Source organism: Mya arenaria, chromosome 11 (assembly GCF_026914265.1).
Source record: "Mya arenaria isolate MELC-2E11 chromosome 11, ASM2691426v1".
Lineage (NCBI taxonomy): Eukaryota > Metazoa > Mollusca > Bivalvia > Myida > Myidae > Mya > Mya arenaria.
In genome coordinates, this window is record NC_069132.1 from 15,238,252 (window position 1) to 15,252,041 (window position 13,790).

Genomic DNA, 13,790 nt, shown 5'->3' on the forward strand with positions numbered 1-13,790 from the left:
ATGGAAGTAAGGATAGATCAAGGTATGTGAATTATCAACAGAAGTAATTATAGTTCGCCAATATCTATGTAACACAGACACTCATTTGTACTAACAACCGTATTGTCATAAAAAATACTGCTGGACGTTTAAAAGAGATCCAGACTTACGTATTTCATTTGAAAATCTTATTCTATACAGCTATAGTTTATTAGATTACATCAATGGCAGAATTGATGCTACGAGGTTTCAATGAATTTATTCAAATAAATGTAATCTAATTGATCTTATATTCGCGATGCAGGTCGATCGCAGAAATTGCGATCGCATATTATATTACTTCTTACTTCCGATAAGCCTTACATGCTGGGGGAAATGTGAGATTGAGCGCTCGTACACCGGTTTAAGCATCCAGTGATTTTATTGACTGTTCCACCATATCTCAATATTTGTAAATACGTTAACAGTGCGTATTTTGATATTACCACTATAAACAATCTTAAACTAATCTTGTATCATTTAACAAATCTATCGATGTACAGTTGATATCTACCAAACTCCTCATAAACACTAGCTGTATTTTCAAATCTTAAACTGAATTCTTTCAATTTCCTTTTACTTGGTATTTGCCCATATTTCAGATGCATAGTTAAGAACAGGAGCAACAGAAGACACAGTATATTTGGTTTCAGATAGAAGTCCTTACATTTATCGAATAAAACATTCAGCGCTTTACCTAGTACCAATAAAATGCCTTTTTAAGCAAAATTACCATTATACTTGAATACAGGACATAATAAAATGGAATCATTCAAAACATCAATAAGTTGTCCTAAAAAGACGCAATGCTTCAATACAAAGAATAAAATATTGTCATTTTCAATATTAATGTAACCACAACGTCAAGAACAAACTGCCAGATTGTGAGCACTCAACCTTACATTTCCCATCATTTATCACCAATTGTTTATTTTTTACAGACACAAAACAGGTAATCAGGAAAATGAATCACAAAACAAAACAATGATACAATAATGCAATAACTTTCGACAAATATTGTGATCCTGCCATGGAACGTTCAATAACATCCCTTAAAACTACTGGAGGCTTAAACCGGTGTTCGAGCGCTCAATCTCGCATTTTCCCCCAGTATATATGGCTTATCGGAAGTACATTTTTTTAAGAAGTAATATGATATACGATCGCAAGTTCTTCGACATGCTTCGCTAAAAATTAACAAAACTATAAGATGAATTAAAGTACATTTACTTGAATAAACGTACTTAATGGAACAACGCAGCAACTGTGTTTGCCGATGGAACCCCATAGCATCTATTCTGCCATTTATACAATCTAATAAACTACAGAATACGCTTTTCAAAAGAAAAACGCATGTCTGGACCTGTTTTAAACGACTAGCGGTATTTTTTGACAACACGGTCGGTAGTACAAATGAGTGTCTGTGTTACATAGATATTGGTGAACTATAATTACTTCTGTTGAAACTTGCTATCCCCGAACTGATTTTGTTCGTGATCTATCCTTACTTCCATTATTGAAATGTGACATTAGGAGAAAAGAGCTATATAGCGTTAGCCGCTACGTAGGGAATCCCCAAACAGTGGTATTCTCTACGACCAATTTCATCGCCGATGTTAATCTGTCGGAGTCTATGTCCCCGTTGTTTGCAGCATTTGCCGGCTTCCACTTGTTGTGTGAATATTTAGCCAGTGAAGACTGATGTCAAGTGATGAGTATCGATAAATATGCCGGCGTTATTTTTATACTTACTTGGAGGATATACCCAGTAAATTGAAAAATACGCTAAAGATTATAACTATCTTGTATGGCCGAGAGTGTAAGATAGGTTCATTCCGACCCGAGCGTAGGGTGTTTTGTGGAAGCGAGGTTTACCGAGTTTCCGCAAAACACCCTGCGCGAGGGTTGGGATGAACCTATCTTACACGAGCGGCTATGGTAGATGCTTTTTCTCCCACATCAGTTAAACAAAATAAAGTGAAAATGTATCTTTTAGCTGGAACTATTTTGTGCTTAGTGAAAATAACTGCGTATGGATATGCGATAATTCGTGGTTGTCATGGATATGCGCGCAGTGATTCAGAGTATGTTATTAGTCGAATCGGTCTATAAATAGTTCCAAGGAGACTGGTGACATTTGAAGCGAGAAATTATTTATTAGCTTTCTAAATATAGCCACAAGACAAGATTTCCATGATGTTACAGACGACAGTCTTCAACAAGGGAGGTAATTATATTGTGGTGACCATTAAAAGGGAGTTCCATACGGGTATTTTATCTTCGCCTGTGGACAAGATAAGAATTTCGAGCATGGTTATATTATTGGATCTACTTATCTGAGGTGGGAGAAAATATGTCGCAAGGAAAGTGTTGCATGAGTAAGATTCAATGCGTGGTAAACAACGATATCAATTGTATGTAAGAGTTTGACAATTTTCTTCTTTTGTTGCAGTTGTGTCATCCGGTGTCTAATTCCCCAAAGGCCATACTAATTGATATTTTGCGTCAGTCTTTTTAACTGCGAGTTTTTTGTATGAAAATAAATATCTTTAAGCACTTAACTGTATTGTATATATGTTTGTTTACGCTTGATATAAATAATATGTATCATTCTCCATTGATAACTTTTGTGAGCGAATCATTAGTGAAATATGTTACATATCCAAATGATTTTCAAAAAAATGTTAAGATAAAAATAGACCAGTACATTCAATTATGGAATAAAAAAGTACATTCTCCAAGTAAATGTATAAATTATAATAGTAGAATACAAATTCGAAAACTAATAAAATGGTGTACCTAGGATCTTATTTTTTGTCATTATAGATGCTAGCATCATACATTTCCAATTGAAAAATGCAAATTTATTGATGTTTAAAGTCATTGATTAAATATAGAACACGTCTTATGTGTTGAAACATTCTTTATGTAAGAATTTCACTATATATTTCAATGTACGCAAGTGTAATGGTAAACAATTATTTGCGTTATAAATGTCCGTACTCTACTTTAATCGCAAAAATCAATCATAAATTTAATGTGTATTGGCGAATGAGAGGGGACAACTTAACGCCAGTACGATACCATCTGTTGTTGCAGTAACTGCAGATTATATATAGTTGTTATTGTAATGTTCTTTGCATCACCGAAATGTTTTTGTAAATCGTCTTTTGATCATCCTCCTGTAAAGCAATTCGTCGTTGATAATTCTTCAATAATAAAACATTATCCTTCTGATACAACGTCATACTTTTCATTTAGTTAGCCCAATAAAATATAAAATCATTCCGAGCATACCCTGGTATGTTATTTGTGGATGGTTTATTGGCATTGCATAAAATAACACGGCATTCAGACTGGGTGAATTTGTGTGGAGTTTAAAATTTATTGCTTGAAAACACAGCCATTTATTGACCAGTTACCCAATCCTAGTGCAGTTTAATCACAGCCATTCATTGACCAGTTACCCAACCCCAGTGCAGTTGATTCACCGCCATTCATTGACCAGTTACCCAACCACAGTGCAGTTGATTCACATCCATTCATTGACCAGTTACCCAACCACAGTGCAGTTAAATCACAGCCATTCATTGACCAGTTACCCAACCACAGTGCAGTTAAATCACATCCATTCATTGACTAGTTACCCAACCACAGTGCAGTTAAATCACAGCCATTCATTGACCAGTTACCCAACCCCAGTGCAGTTGATTCACCGCCATTCATTGACCAGTTACCCAACCACAGTGCAGCTGATTCACAGCCATTTATTGACCAGTTACCCAACCCCAGTGCAGTTGATTCACCGCCATTCATTGACCAGTTACCCAACCCACAGTGCAGTTGAATCACAGCCATTTATTGACCAGTTACCCAACCCCAGTGCAGTTGATTCACCGCCATTCATTGACCAGTTACCCAACCACAGTGCAGCTGATTCACCGCCATTCATTGACCAGTTACTCAACCCCAGTTCAGTTGATTCACCGCCATTTATTGACCAGTTACCCAACCCCAGTGCAGCTGATTCACCGCCATTCATTGACCAGTTACTCAACCCCAGTTCAGTTGATTCACCGCCATTTATTGACCAGTTACCCAACCCCAGTGCAGCTGATTCACCGCCATTCATTGACCAGTTACCCAACCACAGTGCAGTTAAATCACAGCCATTTATTGACCAGTTACCCAACCCCAGTGCAGTTGATTCACCGCCATTCACTGACCAGTTACCCAACCACAGTGCAGTTAAATCACAGCCATTCATTGACCAGTTACCCAACCACAGTGCAGCTGATTCACCGCCATTTATTGACCAGTTACCCAACCACAGTGCAGTTAAATCACAGCCATTCATTGACCAGTTACCCAAACACAGTGCAGTTGAATCACAGCCATTCATTGACCAGTTACCCAACCCCAGTGCAGTTGAATCACAGCCATCCATTAAGCAGTTACCCAAACTAATGCAGTTGAATCACAGCCATCCATTAACCAGTTACCCAACCCTTGTGCAGTTGATTCATAGCAATTCATTGACCAGTTACCCAACAACAGTGCAGTTTATTCACAGTCATTCATTGACCAGTCACCCAATCACAGTGCAGTTGATTCACATCCATTCATTGACCAGTTACCCAATCACAATGCAGTTGATTCACATCCATTCATTGACCAGTTATCCCAACATTTATAAATACAGTTTAAATATAGATATAAATATATGTTATGTATGTAATGCAAATGTGTATGATTATCGACATGTAGTATAATGTCAACCAAGTAAACATGAGGCAATGCCAAAGATTCAAACGAATATATCAAAACATTCTAATTATTTTTGACTTCGCTTTTGAATGAATTAACACTAGGTAAATCAACTAAGAAGTTTCAAGTATTATCATTCATTTTTTAAAAAGCAGTCTTCAAGATGACATTCAAATTAACGTTAGGAACCTGCGCTTTTAAATCAAGGACTAGCAATTTACCAGTCTAGAACTCTAGACCATCATTCAAATGGCGCAAGAATGGGCTATCGATGCTATCTTGAGGTAATAGAACAATGTTAACCTGTTTGGCTGTCTGATGAACTGAAAGGGAATATTAAAGGACTTCTCTAGAATGTTTAAGACCATAACACAGACCGTAAAGATAGAACATATCGAACACTCATCTCTAATCTTGAAAGGAAATGCATGAGTTTAGTTGTATTGACAAAATGTAAAGACAATCTTGGCACTACCAGTTACGATGGTTGGTGCTGGTTTAGTGGAAACGCGAAGCACGAACATTCGATAATTGAAGATTTAAAAACAAAGGGGGATGGTCTCGAGTGGTAGAGATTTCTACATATTTATATATAAGAGACTTATGTCGCATTCGGTCGCATTCTTTAAAAACCTGTGTCACTATGTGGACAATACTTTGACCAAACATGCAACCAACTGGTAACAAAGTTTAAAATATTAAACCATAACAAGCACTTTTCTTTGTATATCAAATATAAATAAAGGGTTAATCCAAAGCTATAAATTCCACGATGAAAATAGCTGACATAAACATGATAGGCAAGGATCTTGGCTGTGTTTTATTTGGCATTATTGTCTTGTTATTAAAAATATGTTCAATAACTATAGACTGTTTATAGACAGATATATAAGACAGATATATAACACAATATATACACCATCATTATACACTTTCGTTTACCTTAGTCTAAAACTCTATTGTTGAAACGTTTTCAGGACTGTATGCTTATTTTCGTTGAAATTGGGCAATCAAATGAGAGAGTTTTTTGTGCAAACACTTGCTCTCAGGGTTCAACATTTTAAAAAAGAAACATTCTTGGTGTGTCTTTTAGGTACAAGTTAGGGATGCAAACGAATATTCGAATATTCGATCAAACGTTTGGTATTCGAATGTCAAAATCGGTATTCGAATATTCGAAAAAAAAAGTAATAATACTAATTCTCAATAAAGAGAATAAAAAACTTTTTGCCTACAACACTGTTGTTGTTTATAAAGTTTTTTTGTTTTGTTTTTACAACGACTTGCCCCTAATGCCAGAGGTGTGAATGTGATGACAATACACTAAACACGTGTCATATGTCATTTAGGGACATATCGTCGGGTACTGTAAAAAGTCCCCCTACTGTTACAATATCTGACTAGGAATCGGCTATAACACTAATGTTTTGTCCTGGCTGTAAATTAACCTGTGCAACATAGCTCAAATTGCCGTGATGATATGAATGCCATGTGCTACAATAATGTTGTTACATATATGTGCTTTAAACTGTTTTCCATGTTTCGATACAATGTTCGTGCTTTGAAATGTAAACATATATAGTATAGCGTTTTAGGATATTTTTTCTCTATTGTTGTTCAATAGATGAGTCAAATCCAGATATGTTTTCGTTTTATTATTTTACTACTTCCCGAGTTGGTTTGAGTTTTCCAAAGTTATATTTCGTCAATTTAAAGGTCAATCTCAGAACGAGGCCGCTTGTCCTACGGACAGAGCCTCCATTGGCACAAAGCGCTATTTGACTAGGAATGCATCTTATTTCACATTGTTTACAAATATAAAGGCTGCGGAATTGAAATTATTGAAACTACAAGTACATTGAAATTTAAAAATAATGATAAATAAAACACGATAAACACATCTGAAAAAGCCAATTTGAACTTGAGAAAACAAGCTGTTAGTCATTGTACATACATTGTACATACAGATATATAACAGAAAAGAACAAAAATCATTTTGATTAACATAGTTTTACGGTTAAATTAAAGTAAAACCCAACTTACTTGTAACATAAGAGTGTGGGAAAATGTGTGTAAGAGGATGCGCAATGAAGATACCATCGTGGTTAAGAATTCCTTGTCATATTGAGCAATGCCATGCACTCTCTGGTCTAACTTGTCTGATAATTTCTATTCCAGTATCTGCCCAACAGTCACTCATAATTTATCGTTCCGCTTCTTGTAAATCCTTAGGGATATGTAGTGTTAACAATGAAATTGGATTCATCATGAACTTTCATCAACTATCCTGTTATTTATAAAGTCAATCTGTTCGATGAGGCTAACAAAATAAAAAAAAATAAAAAGTTTAAATTTGAGAAACTTAAGTTGATGATGTACAAGTTCTCATGTGATACCAGATAATAAGGATTCCTTTTAACTAGATACAGATTATGATATGGGAAGGGAATTGGCGTAAATACATGTTTTAAACAAAAACACGTATGAGGTGAAGTTTAAGTACAGAACTGGAAAACATATAACTCATCTTAAAGGAATAATTTTTCACGCCGCACTGAAAAGCGAGGCCAATTTTGTTTCAATAAATGTGAGGTGCTGTTATTATGCCATTGGTATTTATGGTTTGCTGTAACAATTTAAAAGAATATTGCAACAATGCAACAATAATGCCATTTATTTTTAGAAAAAGAAAGTAAACTTTATGTAGTCTTTGTTACGTACTTTTTGTAAGAAATACCTAGAAGTTATGTAGCCTTACCAACTTTGATGGTTTTCGAACAGAAAGAACGTAACAGAACAGAACATATTGTTTATTAAGACTTTTATCTGGCACATCGACTTAGAAACCAAATAATGCTCATAATCAAATGTCGTTTTTAATTCCATATTCAAAACAAATAACGGGCTATCAAGATATCTATGACTTTCTTCCTTAAAACCATCAATTATTCTAGTTTTGAATCATAACAAGGATGACTTCACATTGAATACATTGTATTAAGCGAGACCGCCGAGGGATTACAAAACCATTTAGACTGCTCAATGCATTACTGTGATCGGTGGCAAATGCTAGTAAATGTGGACAAAACGAACATAATGATTTTCAAACGAGGTGGTAGAGGAAGGATTAACGATGTATTCATGTATAACGGCAAACAGATTGAAATTGTGAACACGTTTTGCTATTCAGCGTTTGTTATAAGTTCAAATGGGTCTTTCCGCAAATGTTTAGAGGCTGTGGCAAGTTAAACTATTAAATAAGTCATGTCAGTTAAAGCATTACATCTGTAGGGTATATAACAGCAAATATACAATTTGATTTATTTGACGCTTATGAACTCTCTGTGCTCGAAAATTGCTCAGAGGTATGGGGTTTTACTGCAGCTGAAAGTCGGGAACGTCTACAAAAAAGTTCCTTAAGAAGATGTCAAAATAACAAATAACAAAATAATAAATTTTCCTTATATGGGGAAACGGGACGCTATCCATTAATGATTTAACAGAAAAGTGAAAATTATTGGTTAAACCAATGGACAGCTATAATTCAAATTGTTTGAGACTCCCCTACTTTAAGTACTTTGATTTCGATGTGTTATATCTAACGGTTGGAAAAGAACGTTCTTAAAACATAACAGAAAAAAGGGAAAATATTAATACAGTTATAAGATATTTTTGACAAGATTGTTAACGAAATGTTTTTACTCATGTTAGTCTATTACTATAAGCGCCATTTTTCGTTGGGTACTTCCGGTGCTCGTATGCAAATTGAAACTTTGGGATTCTGCAAACGGATATAAATCGCGCTCATGCGTATTGGAGGAAATAATGACAGTTGGGGTGCATTTAACCAATATCCTCTTAAAATACAATGATCGAAAACACTTATACATCAAACAAGAGACGCAACCTTATATTTCTCAACATTTTTCACCAATTGTTTAGTTTTTACAGGCACAACACAGGTTATCAAATCAAGATTCACAAAACAAAAACTGTCAATGAAATCACTTAAACATTCAGTGCAGGCTTAATCCGGTATACGAGCGCACAACCCCACATTCTCCTCGCATATAAGGCTTATCGGAAGTAAGAAGTAATATAATATGCGATCGCATGTTCTTCGATCTGCTGCGTTAGTCGACACTAAATATAGGATCAATTAAAGTGCATTTACTTGAACAAAATTGAATACGCTTAATCGAACACAGCAACAACTGTGTTTGCTTTTCGAGCCCCTTGTCATCAATCCTGCCATTTATATAATCTAATAAACTATAGCATAAGCTTTTTTAGAAGTAAAAGGCAAGTCTGGATCTGTGTTAAACGTATAGCAGTACTTTTATGACAATATGGTCGTAAGTATAAAAGAGTGTCTGTGTTACATAGATATTGGCGAAATATAATTACTTCTGTTGATAATTCCCATCCCCGAACTGATTTTGTTCCTGGCCAATCCTTACTTCAATTATTGAAATGTGACATTAGTAGAAACGAGCTATATAATGTTAAGCGTTACGTAGGGAATCCCCAGACAAAGGGATACATTCAGGAGTAATTGTTCCACATAAATCCTGTTCAACGCCCGCAACACACTGAATATACATTATTGCGGACATAGACCTCCAAACGAGGGCATTATCTGATTATTTAGTTTAATGAACTGATCACCAAAATGACTCATTCTAAGAAAGTAAAACACTTGTAGCGCGTTTCATGGGCATTTACATTGTCCTCGTGCATTCAGGATTGTTTGAAGGATTTTCAATCCTTTAGATAGAACAGTAAGAGGCTGCCCTTATGGCAAAGCGATGTAATCAATAAGTAGGCACAAGTTTGGAATTTAATTCACACGTTATAAACGTGTAAAACGGTTGGATATGCCCTCACTTTTGCTCAGTTTGCGACAAAATAAGTTTGTTGATTGCAAACATTTTAACAAGCAACATCTTGGGCTGACACGCATCTATACTTTACGATACTACAATGGACCCTGTTTAAAACTGCATTCTCACCGTTCGACCGTTTGTCTTTTTTATTTTAGTTGTGTCTTGAAATGTTCCATTTTGCGTTAAAGTCAGGAAACCAGTGACATAATATCACATCGAAGGTTTTCAAATTTGCGTTCGAAAAATAATGTTTTATGGCTAAATGCGTTACTAACGCTTTAAGAAAAAATGAGTTTTTGAGGAAAAATGTTCAGGATCGTTTTCATTTTGTATATTGGGGCCATCCTCTCTGATCTTGGGTCTTTGGTGAAGTTAATGTTTCTATAAAAACATATCACATCCTTATACACGTATCACCAAAGCCAGAAAATCTTAAAATATGGAATTAATTAAATAATCTGTGGTGATTACATTTTAAACTCTTCTAGGGCACAATTCTGAAAGTTCATGTGGATTAATCTGTGTACATCCAAAAATACAAGGATCAGTGCAGATATTTTACTAAGTAAATAAATGTTATTGTTTTTTATCGTGTATCTGTATTTAAGAATTGTGCGAAACATGGAACAGTTATATAACGGGACTCTATTTGTACATCACGCTATACCGCGGCTCTACCTGAGCACAACGTTAACTTTGAATTTTCGCTTTGGCTACAATTCCTGATTTAAGTACTTTTTGTTTAGACAGTTATCTCCAAATCGAAATCTACGCGGTAAGCGCTACATATTGCAATTATACATATCATGTTTTAGTCCTGGCGATGTAAACGTACCCAAAACTTTCAACTTGAAAATCATTTTTAAATAGATTATCCAAACTCATGCGGCCCCTTTCAGATCACACAAAAACAAATAATGACGTTACAAATGATAACTACAAAATACCCACCAGGAGCAACAGTCGTGCAACATGTTGTCTTGTTATAGTGCCTTGGTATAATCAACCTGTCGGAGTAACCCGGGCTCTCGAGTAGTCAGCGTGAACTTGTTTCTGATGTTAATGGTGATTTACAACCGTCTTAAAATAAGCCAGCGTATTGCAATATTTTTCTTAATCTATATGAAACATTGCACACATATTTGTTATAAAATATTATTAAAATGATAAAGGAATTTCTAAACATACTGCCAAAGAGCGAGGAAGTAAACGTTGTTTACAGAACATTATTCTCGCATTTGATTTATGTCGTAATTTTATTTTTTCAAATGAACATAAACACATTTAACCATTTTATATTTGAACCTTTTTACAATAGTTTTATACTCTGATCTAGGTCGATTGGTCGATCTCAAAGAAAGAGAGGAAAAATATCCCTACATACCATATTTGTTTTGAGATGTTTGTGGAAAAAAGAACTTGTTTTGGCTAAAGTATGATTTACATACGTTGTTCACAACGATATTAAGTTCATGTAAGTTTTTGACAATTTCACGTTTTCTTCATCTGGTGTCTAGTCCCTTTAAGGCAATTTAATAACATTTTGAGTCAGTCTTTTTTAACTTCGAAGTTCTCGTATGAGACTACATATCATCTGGGCACGAAACTGTATTGTATACATTTATGTATCATTCCCTATTGATAACTTTTGTGAACGAATCGTTAGTGAACTTTTAAATAGATCAATTCTGTACAATCTCCATATGATTTTCAAACTGTGTTCGTTTGTGGAGTTTTGTGGTGTTGTTCCGAGGTTCTTGTTTGTGTTTTATTTTTGTGTTCTATGTCGCTGGCGTGCCATTCAACGGGGCTTATGTTTAAACTTTTGGCTACTGAGCTGATTTCTGTAGCTTTTCCTATAAATATTAAGATAAAAATACCAATAAATCAATCATGGAATAAACAAGTACATTCTCCAATTAATTTTATAAATTATACTTGTATAATTCGAAAACTATTGTTTTACCTACGAACTTTAGAATCAAACTGAATAATCATACAATTCCAATTGTAAATGTTTTGATATTGAAAGTCATTGATTATAAAATACGTCTTTTGTGTTCAAACTTTCTTTATTATCACTAAATATTTGAATGTACGCACTTGTGATTGTAGAAATATATTTGCGCTTATATAAATTGTATATCCGAACTACCTTAATCGCAAAATTCGTTTACAAAATTTATTGAGTATCGGCAAATGAAAGGGGAAAAATAATCACCAGTACAATGCAGTCTGTTGTTGTAGAAAAACTTATTTATAGTTGTTATTGTAATGTTCTTTGCATACCGGAATTTATTGTAAATCGTCTTTTGATCATCTTGTTGTAAAGAAATTTGTCGGCTATAATTCTTCAATAAAAAACATTATTCTTCTGATACAACGTCATACTTTTTATTTAATTAGCTCAATAAAGTATAAAAGACAGAGCATACCCTGGTATGTTATTTGTGGATGGTTTATTGGTATTGCATAATATAAGACGGCATTAAGACTGGGGGAATTTGTGTGGAGTTCAATATTTATTGCTTGAAAACATCAACAAAAATAATATTGATTATTTAAACAGATAGGATTAATGTTAGGCCCAAGTGCAGTTTAATCACAGCCATTCATTGACCAGTTACTCAACCCGAATGCAGTTGAATCGCAGCCATTCATTGACCAGTGACCCAACCAAGTACAGTTGTTCACAGCCATTCATTGACCAGTTACCCAACCCAGTGCAGTTGAATCGCAGCAATTCATTGACCAGTTACCCAACCCAGTGCAGTTGATTCACAGCAATTCATTGACCAGTTACCCAACCCAGTGCAGTTGAATCGCAGCCATTCATTGACCAGTTACCCAACCCAGTGCAGTTGAATCACAGCCATTCATTGACCAGTTACCCAACCCAGTGCAGTTGAATCACAGCCATTCATTGACCAGTTACCCAACCCAGTGCAGTTGAATCGCAGCCATTCATTGACCAGTGACCCAACCCAGTGCAGTTTAATCACAGCCATTCATTGACCAGTTACCCAACCCCAGTGCAGTTGATTCACAGCCATTCATTGACCAGTGACCCAACCCCAGTGCAGTTAAATCACAGCCATTCATTGACCAGTTATCCAACCCCAGTGCAGTTTTATCACAGTCATTCATTGACCAGTTACCCAACCCCAGTGCAGTTGATTCACAGCAATTCATTGACCAGTTACCCAACCCAGTGCAGTTGAATCGCAGCCATTCATTGACCAGTGACCCAACCAAGTACAGTTGTTCACAGCCATTCATTGACCAGTTACCCAACCCAGTGCAGTTGAATCACAGCAATTCATTGACCAGTGACCCAACCCAGTGCAGTTGATTCACAGCCATTCATTGACCAGTTACCCAACCCAGTGCAGTTGAATCGCAGCCATTCATTGACCAGTTACCCAACCCAGTGCAGTTGATTCACAGCCATTCATTGACCAGTAACCCAACCTCAGAGCAGTTGATTCACAGCCATTCATTTACCAGTGACCCAACCCCAGAGCAGTTGATTCACAGCCATTCATTTACCAGTGACCCAACCCCAGAGCAGATGAATCACAGCCATTCATTGACCAGTAACCCAACCCCTGTGCAGTTTGCCCACAGTCATTTATTGACCAGCTACCCAACCCCAGTGCGGTTGGATCAGAGCCATTCATTGACCAGTTACCATAACTAAATTTTTAAATACAGTTAAAAGTATACATGCTACGTTTGTAATGTAAATGTTAAATGTATATATTTATAAACATTTACTAATATTTCAACCAAGCTATCATGAGAGAATGCCAAAGATTCAAACGAATACATGAGCATTCTAGACTGTTTTACTTCTCTTTTGAATGAATTAATACTAGTTCATTCAACTATGTAGATTTAAGTATTTTTCTCTTTTTCCCCCAAAGTAGTCGTAAATATGAAATCCAATATAACGCTACGAATCTGCGTCTTTAAATCAAGGATTTGCAATGAACTAATCTAGAACTCCTAACCATCATTCAAATGGCGCAAGAATAGTTTATTGATGATGTCTGGGGATAAACAAAATACGTTAACCTGTTTGGCTTTCTGATGAAATGAAAGGGAAAACTTAAGGCT

General features: G+C 35.5%; 1 protein-coding gene across 1 annotated transcript; it reads left to right on the forward strand.

The window, feature by feature from the left end:
* LOC128208349 (uncharacterized) lies at nucleotides 1-13,371 on the forward strand. The gene is made up of 3 exons (XM_052911907.1): nucleotides 1-22; nucleotides 3,676-4,579; nucleotides 13,059-13,371. Exons 1-3 carry the CDS (start codon nucleotides 1-3, stop codon nucleotides 13,369-13,371), a joined length of 1,239 nt encoding a protein of 412 aa, XP_052767867.1.
* Nucleotides 13,372-13,790: the final 419 nt, after the last annotated feature.